At 41.6% G+C, this 19376-nt stretch overlaps 1 protein-coding gene across 1 annotated transcript in view; it reads right to left on the minus strand.

The window, feature by feature from the left end:
- Positions 1-6394: 6394 nt before the first annotated feature.
- The window catches only part of Sap-r (prosaposin), a 43805-nt gene continuing 30823 nt past the window's right edge, over positions 6395-19376 (minus strand). The window contains exons 14-19 of the mRNA XM_076204285.1: positions 18471-18542; positions 14832-14941; positions 14115-14292; positions 12379-12539; positions 12007-12198; positions 6395-7117 (exon numbers count right to left, since the gene is read on the minus strand). Coding sequence (XP_076060400.1) covers positions 7064-7117; positions 12007-12198; positions 12379-12539; positions 14115-14292; positions 14832-14941; positions 18471-18542 — 767 coding nt within the window. The 3' untranslated portion in view covers positions 6395-7063. The remainder of the gene's footprint in view (positions 7118-12006; positions 12199-12378; positions 12540-14114; positions 14293-14831; positions 14942-18470; positions 18543-19376) is intronic.

Raw genomic sequence — 19376 nt, forward strand, 5'->3', positions numbered from 1 at the left:
TTTTTGTGTGGAACTTTATCAAATGCCTTTTGTAAATCCACAAAAGCACAATCTGCCCACCTGTCCCTTTCTTCCATTATATCTATTAACCTTGAATAAAAACAAATCAAGTTTGTGGCACATGATCTTCCTTGTCTAAAACCAAATTTTGGATTCAGTATATTGTTTTCTTCTAGATGTTTAGTCCATTTACTTTTGATAACTTTTTCACATATCTTAGCTATTATGCTTGTAAGTGAGACTGGTCTATAGTTTGTTGGGTCTTCTTTGTCTCCCCCTTTATATATCGGTACAATATTTTCATATTTCCAATCTTGTGGTACCTTTCCTTCTTTGAATGAGCAATCTATTATCTCATATACTTTGTCCATTAGTTCATTTCTACATTTTTATAATCCAGTTTGCAATTCCGTCCAGGCCATGTGATTTTCGTATTAAGACATCAGAGTTTATTTGAACCATTGTTTCTTTCTATGTCACGATTATTTCTTTCAATGGGGGGAGGGGATCTTTCTCCCTTTCCTTCATCCCAATTTTGTGTATTTTCCTTTGTGAATACAGATTTAAAATGTTTGTTCATAATTTCAGCCAACTCTACATTACATTCCGTATTCCCTTGCTGCAGTTTCACTATTTCCTGTTATTTCTTAATTTACCATTTACATATCTGTAAGATAACTTAGGTCGACCCTTACATTTGTCTATTATGTCTTTTTCATAGTTTATTTTTTCCCTACGTATTTTTACATATTTTAGTTTGATATTTCTCACCTCTTTTTTCATCTTTTCCTGGCTTTATCTCTTCTATTTTTTGCCTCACTACATTTTTTGTTGTACCAGCATTTAATGTACACCTTTTCCTGTTTTTGCTTTGGTACATATCTATCTATTCCTTCATCAAAGATTTCTTTTAATATCGTCCATTTCTCTTCCATCTTTGTTTTTTCATTAAATAAGTTTCCCAATTCACTTTTTGAAAGAATTTTGAGTTTCTCAAAATCTGTTCTGTTGTACATTAGTCTTCCCTTTCTGTGTTTCTCATTTCTTCCCAAATCAATTTCCTCTTTTAGTTCGAACTCTATTAGAATGTGGTCACTCTTCCTAATTGGTGTCTTGTATTCCATTTTATCCACAATTTCAGGCTCCGACGTAAATATTAAGTCTAGTCTTGACAGTACTTCGTTATTTCTATATCTAGTATTTGCTTTTACCCACTGAGTCATTATGTATTCAATTGTCATGTCCAGTAGTATATTTCCCCAAAGGTCTTCTCCACCTTTCACTGTCATCTCCTCTCAACATATTTCTTTAGAGTTAAAGTCACCCATAATTACTAAGTTTTCTCCTCCTTTCAGTATTTCATTTAATGCATGCTTTGTCTTCCAACATTTTGGAATGGTCACTCTCTGTCCAAGAATATGTTTTTGGGGGCACATATATCACTACAAATTTTCTACTTTTCATGTCACTGTTTTCAACTTTTATCATAATCAATTCCACATTATTATTTCCTTCTGTTATCTTTGTCACATTTAGTATACATTAGATTGAAGTTTTTCATTTGTTTCCTGTGTTTCCTTTTATACATATATATATATATATATATATATATATATGTGTGTGTGTGTGTGTGTGTGTGTGTGTGTGTGTGTGTGTGTGTGTGTGTGTTTATACATACCATTTTCTCAGCCTCATGTCCAGTACTAAAAAAAAATCATTTTTTCATCTGCTTCATTTCTTAGTGTCTTTTCCCTCTTTTCTTTTTTACCCATATAATTGGCTTTTTGCCAACTTTGCTTTTTTTTTTTTTTTTTTTTTTTTTTTCTTCCGCCATCATTTGAGACCTTAGTTTAATTTCTAGTGGTCTGTTTTTTTTCTTTAGAGTCCCATTCTATGCACTTCCTCTATTTCCTTTTCCATTTCCTGTCCATCCTCTTGGATCTCTTTCAGAATTTTTGCTATTTCTTTCTCTTTTTCTCTTAAGTATCTAGCTACATTGTTCTTTTTAATATCATAAACTACTATACACTTTTTTTTATCAACCGTGTCTCTGACCCCATTTTCTTCCTCTTTACTTTAAAGGCTCTTTTGCATTTTCTTCCACTTGTACAATATCTTTAAAACCTAATTTTTGGTTTTCTTCACTTTCCATTGAGTTTCCACTTCTTGGAAATCTGTCCCTTATGGTTTCTCCAACTTTCTTGTTCACCACTTGTATTTGTTCTCTTACTTTTTTTCAAAGTCTCATTTTTGTTTGTATCTTCATTTTTTATTCTTTCATTCTCACCTTTGACTATGTTTAACCCCTACAGTGTCAGCGGCATACGTCATATGCCGCAATTGTTTTATGTATTGAGCATCAGCGGCATACGTCATATGCCACAACTTAAAAAATTCACCAAAAATAGGCATGACGTCAAGGACCAAATCTGTGGTAATGATCAAGTAGCCCTATCCATTAGCTATGAAAGGCGCCCAAACTCTTTTATTATTTCAAAACTGGCAACCCTGGCAGCAATTTTTCAGGGGTAACTTGGGGAATAGAATGTCTTGAGGATGTAGTTTAGGCAATTCTGGTATATGAAACAAAGTATGAGGAAGTGAAGTTGCACTTCGACAGTTAGGCAGGTGCTATTTAGTTATTCAGATGTATAGAACTGGCAATTTCGCATTGCCAATTTTCGTAATGAATGCGTAGTACAAAATGCGGCCAGGCAATAATGGTGTGATGGATAGTGGTCAGGAAGGGTCTGGGGAGCAGGAGGGGTCCCAGACCGAAGACGAGGATGTGGAAGATGGGGAGGAACCATCCATCCCTGACCCTTCAACCAGCACCTTCCTCACGAGGTCTGGTCAGGGTCACAGGATGTAGTGAGGTACGAAGGTCTGATGAGGTTAGCCGTCAGATAATGATTGGTGAGAGGTATTGGGAGGGAGAAAAAGTGTCTGTCATATGTAACCCACTGTATGGGGCGTAAACATGGAACATAAGAGAGGAAGAGAGAGCGAGTTTGAATGTGTTTGAGATGAGGTGTCTGAGAAGTATGATAGGGGTTACTAGGCTGGATAGAGTGAGAAATGGTGAGGTAAGGAGGAAAATGGGGGTGATAAGGGAGTTGGGAGATAAGGTGGATGAAAGAGTATTGGGATGGTTTGGACACATGGAAAGAATGAGTGAAGAGAGACTAGTAAAAGAGGTATGGAAGGCAGATGTGGAGGAGGTGAACATGAGGGTGCAACCTAGGATGAGATGGATGGATGGGGTGTAGGGGCTTTGGGGAAGAGGGGATTGTATGTTGAGGAAAGACGGGAGAGGACAGAAGATAGGGGTGAATGGAGAATGGTTGTATATGGATGATGTTGTGATGCATGAGATGGAATGGGTGGGGGGGTGGGAGGTGAGGTAGTGTGTGAGCAAAATTTGACGCAGCCCGAAGGGATTTCTCCCCGTCTTCCTCCTTTTCCGCATGAGGGGACAGAGAGGGGGGTCCCCGATTTAATGAAGCGGCCTTGCTGTGGATGTGCTGTGTCTTGCGACACTGCTTCTGCCTCAGGGCAGTGGACAAAATGCAGGGATGACCAGTCATCCAGGTGCCAAGATAAGAGGGAGGGTAGAGGGTGAAGGGGAGTGGAGTGTATTGGGGATGGAATGGATGGGAATGGTTTTTATGCTGCCCCCCCTTTTTTTTTTTTTTTGCTGCCTCCCTTTTAAGGGGGAAAAAGCCTTTGGTATATGTATGTAATTTTATTTTATTTTTATTTTTTTCACAAGTTTTTTCACCATAACCTCTGAAATACAGTTCAGGACAAGGTGATGGTGCAACTTTGTATCATTAGGGTTCATCAGACACTGTTGGAGTGTCAGGGTCAAGGGTCACTATCGGCCAAGGTCAACCCGCGGATAATGTAGGGTCGACTGGTCAAAACAAGTCTGTACTTTCCTTGTATCCCTCCCTGCCATACTGCCTGGGAACTTTCCATTGCATTCATATGCCAACACTACTGTTCATGGGTCACTGCGTGAATCACAGACAACAGTTTTACTATAGAATTCAGAGTGAAGATGCCGTACATAGGTTGTGGTGACGAAACTATACAACGCATCCTGTTTGCTGATAGTGATGATACACTGTCTCCAAGCACTAAGAGTGAGGACGAGAGGCAATATGAATTGCTCGACAATGACGTGCTCGATGAAGATTATATGCCATTTAAGGATGACTCTCGGGAAAGAACCGAAGAGTTCGTTGCTGATGTCGATGACCCAGAATGACCTGGGTCTAGTGGGGTTAGTGTGCGGAGGAGAAAAGGAGGATGGTGCAAGTGATCCTCAACCAGATCCTAGTGGTGTTAGTGGTCGTGACATTCGTGGGAGGCCACGCACGAATTTAGTAGGGGTCATAGATGGTGCCCCTGCCCCCTCTGGACCACCTACTATTTATGACGAGGTCCCTGACCGCAGTCAGTGGCCATACACTAGCTCTATGCTGGCCAAAAAGCGCTGTGTGGTGAGGTCAGGAGAGCAGGAGTCCCAGACTGAAGATGAGGATGTGGAAGATGTGGAGGAACCATCCACCCCTCCACCTATGGACCCCTACCCACCCATGAACCTGTGCCTGGAGCTTCAACCAGCAACCCCATGGGATGTGCATCATGTGCACACGCAACCTGCATTCCTGTCCCCACCACTACTGAGGAGTGAAGTCTACGGATTTTCTACCAAACTTTCGCACGCACATCTCGACAAAATCAACCCAGTTTCTTCGCTTCTAGGCTAAGACAAGTCAAAATAAGCAAGATTTGTTGGTTTTACATCATTTTGAGTTTATTAAAAATATATTTTGGCTCTGATGCTGGGGGGGGGAGGAATATATACAACATTCACCCAGCAATGTATGGTTTAATTCCTTTTTTAGCTCATTAAGCCGTTTGTTCCTACATTTCTTTTCAGCTCAATCACTTCTTTATTTATTGATCTGTTTTCAGCTTTCAGATCTATAATTTCATTTATTAGTTCTGAAATCTGATTTCTTAAAATATTTTTATACCTTGTTTCTCTTTCCAAATCATATATCTACCTAGAATTCCACTTTCTTTTGTAAACCCTGAGAAAGCCACACTTTCATACCTTCGATTCGTCTTCGGCGTTTCCATGTTGCAACTCTTTTTTTGGGATGACACCTAACGGTGATTCAACCCTGCTTACATCCAGTCTTCTCTTCATTGGTTCACTATATTTTTGTCCATCTTCATCATCCACCATTTTATATTTTAACCATCAAGTGAAATTGTTATATCATTTTGGTCACTCGATAAACAAAGCTCCCTTCCCATACAATACCAACTAGGTGTTTCCTCCAACTTAGCAAAAAAGCTCTGTTCTCCAGAGCTCATTCTAGATGTCCGTTCCAGACGGTGGTTCATCAGTGTGTGAGCATGCGTGTGTGTGCATGCATGGCATGTGTGGGCCTTAAATCCCTTATAATGGAGGTGCCAAAGTCAAAGTAGACACTGCCTACATCACCTTCACCCACCCCATCCATCCAAAAATCCATTCACCGACCCTCCCATCTTAGCTCCTCTTGTATAAAGGGTCATCCCCGTCTCCCGACCACAGTGCCTGGGTCAGGGCCTATGCAACAAAACTGCACTTCCCTTTTGGCAAGATACTTACTGGTGACAGGAAATTTAAAGAAATAATTTTTTGTCTAATTTAATTCCATATTAGCATGAAAAATACAAAGTTGACAAACATGAATCACCAAACACATTAGATGGCTTCATATCACAGATGAAGTCTGTCTCCTTGATTTTGCTTTCACATGTGGACAACCTACATGACAAACAATTTCTTAGTTTCCAGAATCAAAGCATACATTTCCAAGTAACTCAACCATAGGTCTATTGTACTGGCATATCATGTAAAAGAAATGTGGGTGGGCACTAGAATGTATCATCACACGTGGGTTATTGCATAAGTGCACAGAGATGATAATATTGGGAAGCTTCTAGAAGTGTAATAGTATGTTTGTGTTCATGTGCACATGTACATGTACCCAATGCATTGCTCTACGTGTTACAGTATTTACTAGCATGTAGTTGCATCTAAGATACCAGAATCTGAGTAAGTCTCAAAGTAAATCTCAAGACATACATGATTAGCTTGTGTCCTAAAACTGTACCACTGCCAACATACCATAGGCAAGCCCTACATTGGTGATCTACATGAGTCCTCTAAAAACCTGGTAAAAAATAAAGGAATCCAAATACCTCTTCATCTACAAGGTGCTGAGATGTGAGGAGAGGTAAGTGGGTGTCAATGTGTATGAAGTGTGCTTCAATGCCTATTATGAAGGTGGAAAGGGCCATTAACCACATAGCAACCCAATGTGTGTATTGTTTAATGCAATTTAGGCCTCTATTTCAAATAGTTATGCCTTTCCCTTTTTTTAAGCATACCATTGCCCACTTAAATCTCTTACTATGGTTACAGTTTTTTGGTAGTTTTGTGGAATGACAGACAATACTCACAATAATTACCAGTTCAGAAAGTTGTCCATCACTTAAAAGGTTAAATACTTGGCAAGCAAAATGTTTAATACACTTCTGGCTAGACCAAGGCCAAGTGAAAATCACTAGAAATCTTTATGGAGGTGCAACTAAACACAAGAAATAGCCTACTAAATACTAGGTATAGACAAGTCTAAAGAATTTACAACAGTAGAGATAAAGACTGAGTGATGCTGGCACTTGTATAGCCAAACACAGTTAACAAAGTATATGTCTGAGTTCTTTTACATACACATGAAAAAATAATGTTAATAACAATTCTGTGTAAATACATGAAGTAAAAATCTACAACTGACATTACCATGGCTATTACAATAGAATCATAAGCTTGTAAATAAACACACGAAATACGCTGGCCTGCCAGGAGATGGTTCACGATGCAATATACTGCACACCACACTTTTAAGGCAAACAGGAGTGTAGTATGTTTGGGCTTACTTTGGTTGCATAGCTGACCAAACAAATCATCCCAAAATCAGAGGCAGTTTCCACTTTATATTGCAGGTGCCTTGCCCTTCCACACAACCTCTTCACAATGACTTTCAGCCTGCAAAGATATGGAGTAACAACACATTATCTACTGGCCCCATTTTTAAGGGTGTTAAGGCTAGGGACAAAAAGAAAATATATACAAGTACACAACCCTTTATCCGAAACCCTTGGGACCAACTGCATTTCAGATTTCGAGATCTTTCTGATTTTGGAAAAAATACTGGCTGTCCCATTGAAGTTCGGGCAGCATTACACATACGAAAATTTTTATTACAGCACAAACATGTAAATATTCAAATAATTGGGATGAATAAAGAGTTCAGTATTATTACAACTTGTTTATAATGATATACTGATAAATGAAATAGTGAGATAATCACATACATACATATACCAAGGCTTTCCCCCTTACAAGGGAGGTAGCCAAAAAGGAAAAGGCATAAAATCATTTCCACCCATTCCATCCCTGAATATACTCCACACCCCTCCACCCTCCCTCTTATCTTAGCACCTCCTGGATGACGGGCCATCCCTGCACCTCGTCCACTGCCCTGGGTCAGAAGCAGTGTCGCAAGACACAGCACATCCACAGCAAGGCCGCTTCATTAAATCAGCGACCCACCCTCTCCGTCCCCCCATGCGTAAAGGAGAAGATGGGGAGAAATCCCTTCGGGCTGCGTCAAATTTTGCTCACACATACCTCACCCCCCTATCCCCCCGCCCATTCCACCTCATGCATCACAACATCATCCATATACAACCATTCTCCACTCACCCCCGTCTTCCGTCCTCTCCCGTCCTTCCTCAACAGACACTCCCCTCTTCCCCAAAGCCCCCTTCACCCCATCCATCCACCTCATCCTAGGACGTCCCCTCATATTCACTCCCTCCACACCTCCCCCACCAGTCTCTCTTCACTCATTCTCTCCATGCATCCAAACCATCCCAATACCCCTTCATCAATCCCACCTCCCAACTCCCTCTCCACCCCTGTTCCCCTCCCCACCTCCTCATTTCTTACTCCATCCAGCCCAACAACCCCCATCACACCCCTCAGACACCTCATCTCAAACACATTCAAACTCTTTCTCTCTTCCTCTCTTATGTTCCATGTTTCTGCCCCATACGGTGCTGTTGGCACAATCACTCCTTCATACAGTCTCCTCCTACCATCCACTAAAAAACGTCTATTCCTCATTACACTTTTTAATCCACCAAGGCATTTACTCGCTTCTCTCAATCTACATTCTACCTCCACCTTCACTCCACCTTTTCCTGCCACATTTACACCCAAGTATCCAAAACTATCCACTTCCTCCAATCGCTCTCCCTTAATGCTCACTTCCAGTCTACTGCCACCCTCACCCCTTGTACATCTCATCACCTTACTTTTGCCCACATTTATCTTCAGCTTTCTTCTATCACACACTCTCCCAAACTCCATCACCAACTTCCTCAATCCCTCCTCCGGTCCTGCCACAAGCACAGTGTTGTCCGCAAACAACAGCTGGCTCACCTCCCACTTTTCTCCATTTTCTTTAACCATCTCCAATCCCTGACCCACCATCCTTGCATTTACCTCTTGCACCACCCCATCCATGTATAAGTTGAACAGCCAGGGCGACATAACGCATCCTTGACGAAGTCCCACCCCCACCTCGCACCACTCACTCTCTCCATTTCCAATCCTGACACATGCTCTACTACTCTCATAAAAACTCTTGACAGCTCCTAGAAGCTTTCCTCCTATCCCGTATATCCGCAAAACCTCACATAGTGCCTCTCTGTCTACCCTGTCGTAAGCCTTCTCCAGATCCATAAAAGCCAAAAAAACATCCTTCCCCTTTCCTATAGCTTTCTCACACATCTGTCTCACCACAAAAATCTGATCTACACAACCTCCACCCATCCTAAATCCACATTGTTCCTCACCAATTACTCCCTCTGTTCCTCCCCTAATCCTCTCAATCAAGATCCTCCCATAAGCCTTCCCAACCACACTCAACAAGCTAATCCCCCCGAAACCACCACACTCACACCCGTCCCCCCTTCCCCCACAAAGTGGAACTACACAGGCACTCCTCCAGTCCTCCGGCACTCTACCCTCTCTCCAGCAAACATTAAATAACCTCACCAGCCAGTCCACCATCACTGTACCTCCTTTTTTCAGACATTCTGCATGGCATCCATCCAGACCAGGTGCCTTACCTGCTTTCATCATCTTAACAACTGCCTTCACTTCGTCCTTCCTCACTTCTCCTCCACCTTCCTCACTCATCACTCCTTTTCTTAGCACTTCCCACTGCAGCTATCCTTCCCTCCCTATCCTCCTTCACACTCAGCAACTCCCCAAAATACTCTGCCCATCTTCCCCTTACTCTCTCTTCCATTATCATCTCTCCATCTGCACCCCACACCCCCTCTTCTTTACTTGATTCGCCTTCTCTTCCTCTCTCAATTTCCTTCCAAAACATCTTTTTATTACTTTCAAAATTTTCTGTCATACTCCCACCACACTTCACATCTGCTCCCCTCTTTGCTCCCCCTACCCCATGCTTCACCTCTCCTTTCCCTTCCTTGTACCTCTCATATGACTCCCTCGTCCCATTTTGTAACCAATCCGTGAAAGTGCCTCCTCTTCCCCACAACCCTCCCTGTTTCCTCATCCCACCACTCACCACCCCTCCTTCCACTTCCTCCCGTCCCTCCTGCTCCACACACCAACTCTGCACACTTTATAATAATCACAAACATGAATAATGAAACAATGGGGATAATTTAAGCCAATACACAAATTTTAACCATGCACAAAAATGTAATACTTCTGCAGGAAACGTACAAATATCCACACTTAAGTGGTAAATGACAAAATAGAATTAATGAAAATAAAGTCATTAACATTCACGTTTGAATGTTATCAGGATGCTTTTGACACCTAAGTGGTAAACGACAACAAAATAAATTAAAATAAAGTCGTTAACATTCACGTTCAAATGTCATCAGGATGCTTTCGACAGGAACATGATTTTCAAGTGACATCTGTTATACAAAGCCTGTACGAAGATTATTCCCACTTGCATGGGATAATGGAAGACTACAGTAATACATACATACATATACCAAGGCTTTTTTTTCCCTTACAAGGGGGGTAGCCAAAAAGGACAAGGCACAAAAACATTCCCACCCATTTCATCCCCGAAAATACTCCACACCCCTCCACCCTCCCTCCCATCTTAGCACCTCCTAGATGACGGGTCATCCCTGCACCCTGTCCACTGCCCTGGGTCAGAAGCAGTGTCGCAGGACACAGCACATCCACAGCAAAGCCGCTTCATTAAATCGACGACCCCCCCTCTCCGTCCCCCCATATAAAGGAGAGGACGGGGAGAAATCCCTTCGGGCTGTGTCAAAAGTTTTGCTCACACACACTACCTCACCCCCATTCCCCCGTCCAATCCACCTCATGCATCACAACATTTTCTATATACAACCATTCTCCATTCACCCCTGTCTTCTGTCCTCTCCCATCATTCCTCAACAGACATTCCCCTCTTCCCCAAAGCCCCCTTCACCCCATCCATCCATCTCATCCTAGGACGTCCCCTCATGTTCACTCCCTCCACATCTGCCTTCAATACCTCCTTTACCAGTCTTTCTTCACTCATTCTTTCCATGTGTCCAAACCATCCTAATACTCTTTCATCCACCCTATCTCCCAGCTCCCTTTCCACCCCTGTTCTCCTCCTCACTTCCTCATTTCTCACTCTATCTAGCCTAGTAACCCCCATCATACTTCTCAGACACTTCATCTCAAACACATTCAAGTTCCTTCTCTCTTCCTTTCTCATGTTCCATGTTTCTGCTCCATACAGTAATAAATTGGTAAATGATGTAATGGAATAAATTAAAGTTGATGACAGCACATTCACAAAAGTACGAATCTGCAATTAAGTTACAAGAGGCGATGGGCTATAACTTTTCAAAACACATACACACGACTGAAGCACTTCTCCGCACTGCACAATGTGTGCACTGCAGTGCTAAAGGTTTCACTTTTGACAGTAAATGGCAGCATACCTGCCAAACAGTCACGTCACCCAAGTGTGTTGGGTCAGGTCTATCGTGATGTATTAGAATTTGAATAGAATTTGTTCTACAAGGCTGTTTGAGTGCCAAGACAATAACTGAAGTTCTCAGAAAATAACCAAAAATAATATAAAAATCACAGATGCTTTCACTACTGCTTCAAGAATGAAACCAAGTGCTCAAAGATGAACACACCCAAGAAACGTCCTGAACATCTGACAATTTGTTCAGATTTTAAAAAAAATTATAATTTGTGGCAAAAATTTCTTTACATTTTTTCATTCATATTTCAAATTCAAGTTTTGGGGCATTTAAATTTCAATTTCGAATTTGGGGCATTTAAATTTTAAGTTCGAGTTTTGGGGCATTCGAATTCTGGGCACACCATTGCATTTTTCCGCCAAACGAAACTTGTTATAACACTTTTCACACGCTACAAAAAACATTCTGATTTTGGAACTCTGGTTTTCAGAATTTCAGATAAAGGGTTGTGTACCTGTATTCTCAATCCTGAATGTTAAACTATGTTGATTAACCTAGTGTTAGTGGATTGACAAGAGTTACTGAGGAAACTGACCACTTTGCCCTGCCAGAGGTTGTGACTGGGTTCATGTTCTGCCAGAGCTTAACAGTCTGTGAATGTGTATTTAATCAAGTAAGGTGGCTTGGCAGAATGGGCAAATCATCTTTTGAATTTCTTGTGTTGGTACATCATAAATGATGTATGATTGCTACAGCAGTCTGTTTAGGTGAACCACTTTCTTCTATTTAGTAGTCTCAAATTTATGTACTGGTATAAGGGGATTAACAGTGACTTTCTTCTCTAGCTATGTATACAAAAACAAAACTTTCACCTACCTTGCAGGACTTAGCATGCAGCCTTGACTTGCACCAATATGCAGGTCCCCAGGTGCAGCGTTTGCCACCCAGAAGCATTTTGCCTTCATTGTTAGGGCACACTGATATTGCCTGACACACACTCTTTCCATCACCTAACTCTGCTAGCATATCCACCAGGTAGGGTCCATAGACTTCAATCAAGTCCTGACACTGGGTAGCAGAGAAACCATGGTTCAACATTAATCAACACTATAAACCTTCAATAACCAATATACCACAACACAAAATATTAAAACAATTCCAGCAGAAAAAAATATATATTGTCTATCATACACCCATATTTCATAATTTCCAATTATTTCTAATTAAAAGAAATACATATTTACTTACAAAATCTCTCTCTTTTTGTGGTAGTATAGTGCAAGCCTTCTCAAGAACATCCTCAATAGGTCGTGTGGCCCCACCACTCTTAAGTATTTCATTAATATAATCAAACACCCTCTCACACACATCACACTTGTCTAACTTTGTGTCCACAACAGCAACTGGCACTGAAAAGGAGCATCAGGTTCATCACAAAATTACAGCTGTGATGTTGTATATTAAGATGACATTACAGTTCAAACTGTCCCAGCAAGTTTTCTTTCCATTTATAAACATCACTGACACCAAAGAGCCTTCTCCCTACCATATCCCCCTTCGGCTGTGGCATTCTTTGGGGAGATGGGACTGCTCAGACACAGTCTAGGGAACAACAACAACAACAACAACCCAAGACCAAGCACACACTCGTTCATAATTTCTCAACACAGCACCTCATGAGAATCATCCCCCTCCTCTAAAACATTGTTCGGATCATAGGTAATTCAATAGCACCCACTGGTTCCAGGGCCATATCAGTTTATCATACATTTACAAACACTGCTTCTGACGCAGGGCAGTGGACAGGGTGCAGGGATGACCCGTCATCTAGGAGGTGCTAAGATGGGAGGGAGGGTGGAGGGGTGTGGAGTGTTTTCGGGGATGGAATGGTGGGAATGATTTTATGCCTTGTCCTTTTTGGCTACCTCCCTGGTAAGGGGGAAAAAGCCTTGGTATATGTATGTATGTATGTACAAGCCATTCTCCATTCATACACATCTCCCACCCTTTCCTTCCCTACTCAACAAACATTCCCCCCAAGGCCCCCTTCACCCCATCCAATCATCCATCCCATTCTCAGTCTTCCCCTTAAGTTCCAGTATTCTTTGATTTGCCCTATCTACCATATCCCTTCCCATCCCACCCCCACTCCATTTCACTTCCCATCCTTATAAACCCCACCATACTTCTTAAACACCTCATCTCAAACACATTTAACCCTTCAGCATACAAGGAAGCCGACATCAGCGTCATGAGGCGCAAGTGGGTACACAAGAATGCCGGCATCAACATCCTGATTATATTTACTTTGTAATTGTAGTCAAGTGACCCCCGTATTCTGTGAACAGGTTTGATTGTGTTTTCTGTGGTTATCCACACTCCGGGTGAAAGAACACAAAGAGAGGAAAATATTACAGCTCCAACTTTATATCTTATAATGTATGTATTGTGATAATCATTATACATCATGCAGCCTAACATTTGCATGCAAATATTAGACTCATACTGAAGAAGTTAACTTTCTCCTTTCTGCCTCCCTTACATTCCAAATCTCTACCCCATACAATGTACTATGTACAATCACTCTTTCATTTAGTCTTCCCTCTCTGTCCATCCCTAGATACTGACATCAGCATCCTGAAGCGTGAGAGGGCATACAAGGAATCCAGTGTCAGTGTCCTAATTACATTTATTTTGTAGTTGTAGCCTAGTGACCCCCATATTCTGTAAACAGGCTTTCTCAAATTTGTGGCTATCCACATTAATGGTGAAAGAGAATGAAAGGAAAATACTACAGCTGTAACTTTATATCTAATAATGAGCATACTGTGGTGTATCAAATCAGCATATATCAGGCAGCCTAGCACTTGCACACAAATATTCAATTCTTATTGAAGAGATTAATGAACATAATGGACATAGTTCAAATATTCCATCTGAAGTTGAATATAAAGAACATTTGACAAAGGTAATGAAATACTTACAGTGAAGATCAACAGCTTTACAAAGTCCAATCTCGGAGCAGACTTTCTTGGGTGCAAGTTCATGAACTAGGAGTTTGATGATAGCATCCCCATACTCTTCCACAAAGCCAATGCAATCCTCCTGGATGGTCTGTGGCAATAGGGTACAGACAAATTCCACACCACGCATGATTTCATCCTGAAACAAATAATGAAAATCATGAAGAAAATCTCTATTAGGAATAATACTATCTAAAGCACCTGTGTTCTTGATTTCCCTTATCCTTCTTTAGAATTTCCAATCTCATTCCCCATAAGGTAACCAATAGTACTCAGGCCAGTAACTCTTGTATATATTACTCTTCAACTAGTTATTACACTAAGTTCATCATTTCACTCCAAGTTGATCAATTCTTGTAACAAAATATACTCTGTTTATAATCCCTAAACAAACATCTCCCCTTCTTTTTTAAAACCACACCAATGGTGAGGGCCAATACCCTAATTCAGTTCTAATTAAAGCCAAACAAACTCAATTCTTAACCAGAAATTTTCTGTCCACAAGAACTAACCCAAATAAAAAGTTATTTTGGCTGGATTCATGATACACACAAAGTAAACACACGAGGCTGGGAAAAGTGTTCAAAGAGTTTTGGGTATGGTATTAAAAGGTACTTTGGTAAATTAATATAGACACACTGACATATAGAATGACAGAAAAGACAGTTGGAGGCATACCTCTGTCGCATTATCAAACAACATCTGGTCCAGCTGGGTCATGGCAAACTCGCAAATAATACAAATACTAGACTGCTTGGTCTTGTGCTTTGCTGGTTCTACAGCAACATCTGAAGGTAAGATAAAACATTATTTCATACATTTAATCCATGTTCATCCCCTTGTCATTAAAACATTTCTATTAAAAAAAAAAAATTGGGAAGAGAAAGTATTAGGTACAAGATAAAAATGTTTGGGGATTTCATGGACTTTAGGGTGAATAACAAGATATTTCAAGCTTTCAGGAATGTTGCAGATGATGGAATATAAGAGGGTGTCTGTTAAGCAATCAAAAGTTTTCATAATAGTAACATACATACACATACTAATGGCTTTTCCCCCCTTACAAGGAAGGTAGCCAAAGTCAAAGGCATAATCCACTCCCACCCATTTCATCCCCACATAATCCACACCCATTTAACACCCCTCCCTCTCTCTTTTATTAGCTCTTCCTGGATGATAGGTCATTCCTGCATCTCACCCATTGCCCTGGGTCAGAAGCAATGTAGCAAGACATAGCAAAGCCACTTCATTTAATCGGCGACCACCCTTCTCCGTCCCTTCATGCAGAAAGAAGAAGACAGGGAGATATCCCTTTGGGCTGTGTCAAAATATTCACATTTACTCCCTCACCCCTCCATCCCCCACCCACCCACTTCCATGCATCACAGCATCATCCATACACAACCATTCTCCACTCACCCTTATGTTTGTCTTCTCCCTTCCTTCCTCAAAAGACATTCCTCTCTTTCACAATGCCCCTTTTACCTCATCCATCCATCTCATCCTTGGTCATCCCCTGGTGTTCACTCCTTCCACCTCTGCCTTCCACACCTCTTTTACTAATCTTTCTTCACTCATTCTTTCCATGTGTCCAAACCATCCCAACACACTTTCATCAACCCTATCTACCAACTCCCTTTCCACCCTCACTCTCCTCCTTACCTCCCGTTTTCTCACACTATCCAACCTAGTAACCCCTACCATACTTCTCAAACACATTTAAACTCTTCCTCTCTTATGTTTCATGGCCAGAAATAAGTGCAAATGGAGAATGACCACAAATGGACAATTCATTGACACAACCTATAGGAATTTCTCTTTATCTTCTCTATCTAAATGTAAGGGGACAAGGAGTGGGTCACTTTATAATTGAAGCGTTAGAGGTAAAGCAGCTTCAGCTGTCATACCCTGCTGTGAAGATGCTGTCTTGCTGCATTGCTTCAGACCCAGGCAGTAAGCTAGGATGACCTTTCATCTACAAGGAGTCAAGATAAAAGGGATACAAATGGGTGTTTGATGGATGCATGTATTGGCTGACTGGCTACCTCCCTTATAAGGGAAAAAAAAAGTCCTTTTTAAAGGTATACATAAAAACAAATGGCCAGATTCAAACTGTCCCAGATGCAACCATCACACAAAAGACACCAAACACCGACTCATACTACAATAGCCCCAACTATAATCATTGGACAATAACACAATACAGTACTCAATCATTATCAACTGCTTTATTACTGACAGTTTTGATTATCAATGTAAATTTTTCTTGGATCACATATTTAGTATTTCTAAGGTAGGTAAAGTCCAATTTACTCTACAGTATCCAGGGATAACCCATCATCCAGGAGGTACCATGATAAGAGGGAGGGAAGGAGGTGGATGGGAGTGAAGTACGTTGGGGATGAAATGGGTGGGAGTGGTTTTTATGGCTGTTTTTTGGGAGGGAGGGTGGAGGGGAGTGGAGTGTATTTAGGGATGGAATGGGTGGGAATGATTTTATGCCTTTTTCTTTTTGGCTACCTCCCTTGTAAGGGGGAAAAAGCCTCGATATGTATGTATGTTTTTTGGCTACCAAAAAAGCCTTTGGTATTTACCTAGTTGTATTTATCATCATGAGCCCATCCAATAATCATCCTTTATTCCTCCCATTTTAGCACTTCACAATAAAGGGTCTTCCCTATCTCTGACCACACAGTTCAAGTTAGAATCCATGCAGCAAGACACAGCAAAGGTGGAAATGGCTCCAATCACCCCCAACCACTTCAAAATATGGCCACCCCACCCCCGATACTCTTTCATTCAAAATATTCGACTGAGATGAAAAGAACACATCTTCATCATTTTATGACCATTTTCCATTCATCATTTTTTGTATACATGCTTCCTTGCTCGACAGACATTCATCTTGCATCCAGTCCTGTTCATCCCATCCATCCAGTTCATTATTTGCATTCCTTGCAAATTTATTCCATTTCTATTTCTCACACTTTCTGCTAGTCTTCACTAATTCCTTCCATATGCCCAAACCATTTCAAGACTGATCAACCACATCAACCAGCCTCTGCCTATCTCCACATTTCTTACTATCCTGTTGCTGGTTACCAGAGGGCCACAGGTCTTCTGCTAATGACACCAAGGGCAATAGATTGACTGATCATTTTATCCATTCTTGCAACACTTACCATACTTCTTAAAACCCTTTATCAAACATATTTTAGCTCTTCCTTTCAGCCTTCTTTAACCTCTACAATACAGGTCAAATATTCATGCACACATTAGCTGTCTGATGTACAATGATGCATCACAATATGCACATTATAAAATATAAAGTTACAGTTGTTATACCCATTCTCTTCCATCCAGACTGCTTGTAACAACTGAAAAAGGGATCAAGCCTGTTCACAGAACAAGAGGGTCACTCATACATACATATACCAAAGGCTTTTTCCCCCCTTACAAGGGAGGTAGCCAAAAAACCAGTCATCCACTCACATCCATTCCATCCCCATATACTCCACTCCCATCCACCTCCCTCCGTCCCTCTTATCTTGGCTCCTCCTGGATGACAGGTCATCCCTATATCGTGTCCACTGCCCTGGGTCAGACGCAGTGTTGCAAAACACAGCACATTCACAGCAAGGCCGCTTCATTATATCGGCAACACCCCATTTCCATCCCCTCATGCAGAAATGGAGAAGACAAGGAGAAATCCCTTCAGGCTGAGTCAATCGTTTTTCACACATACTCCCTCACCCCCACCCACTCCCCTTCATACATTAAATCATCCATACACAACCGTTCTCCATTCATCCCTATCTTCTGTCCTCTCCCATCCTTCCTCAACAGACATTCCCCTCTTTCCCAATGCCCCTTTTACCACCATCCATCCATCTCATCCTTGGTTGCCCCCTTATGTTCACTCATTCCACTTCTGCCTTCCACACCTCTTTTGCTAATCTTTCATCACTCATTCTTTCCATGTGTCCAAACCATCCCAATACTCTTTCATCAACCCTATCTCCCAACTCCCCTTCCACCCCCATTCTCCTCCTAATCTCCTCATTTCTCACTCTATGCAGCCTAGTAACCCTTATCATACTTCTCAGGAAACTCATCTCAGACACATTCAAACTCCTTCTCTCTTATGTTCCATGTTTCTACCCCATACAGTGCTGTCAGTACAATCAATCCTTCATACAATCTCCTCTTAGCATCCATTCCCAAATGCCTATTTCTCATTACACTTTCTCATCCCCTCCCCCCCCCCCCAAGACATTTATTTGCATCTCTCACTAACAAAGAAATTTTTCAACTTACCGTAACTCAAAGCTGGGATACCTAAGCGAGTAACAGGAAGTTGATGACTGGAATCCAGTGGTGGTAAAGGAGCTGCAATGGGTCAAGAAAATCAATTAACAAAACAAATACAATATATAATATACTATACTATATATATCTGTGTGTGTGTGTGTGTGTGTGTGTGTGTGTGTGTGTGTGTGTGTGTGTGTGTGTGTGTCTGTGTGTGTGTGTCTGTGTGTGTGTGTCTGTGTGTGTGTCTGTGTGTGTGTGTGTCTGTGTGTGTGTGTCTGTGTGTGTGTGTGTGTGTGTGTGTGTGTGTGTGTGTGTGTGTGTGTGTGTCTGTGTGTGTGTGTGTGTGTCTGTGTGTGTGTGTGTGTGTGTGTGTGTGTGTGTGTGTGTGTGTGTGTGTGTGTGTGTGTGTGTGTGTGTGTGTGTGTGTGTGTGTGTGTGTGTGTGTGTGTGTGTGTGTGTCTGTCTGTCTGTCTGTCTGTCTGTCTGTCTGTCTGTCTGTCTGTCTGTCTGTGTACCCAACTCTCTCCCTTTACAACATGTACATCCAAAACTTAGCTTAAAGCTACAATTACACTAATCAAATCCTCCAACCTTGGACAAACCCCACCTGAATCTTTGCAATCTATTCCATTGACTAGTGTATGTGTACCTCACACAATCTCTCCAAGACAGATCATCAAACTCAAATGATGATGATATGGTTTAACGTCACAAACTCCCCCCTATCGAGAGGCTAGGATGGTGCCCCTTACAGAGGACTTTGAGGTGTGGAATTTAATGAACCATGCCCTTGGTTCAACTTCGCCAGTGGTGGGGTTCGAATCGCCATCCCCTCGACCCTTGCCGCAAGTATCGACGCCCTAACCCGCTCGGCCAGCGAGCTTCAATACAGACGCTCCTCTACTTACGTTC

This window comes from Oratosquilla oratoria, chromosome 21 (genome assembly GCF_046742065.1).
Source record: "Oratosquilla oratoria isolate Oo_2021 chromosome 21, ASM4674206v1, whole genome shotgun sequence".
Lineage (NCBI taxonomy): Eukaryota > Metazoa > Arthropoda > Malacostraca > Stomatopoda > Squillidae > Oratosquilla > Oratosquilla oratoria.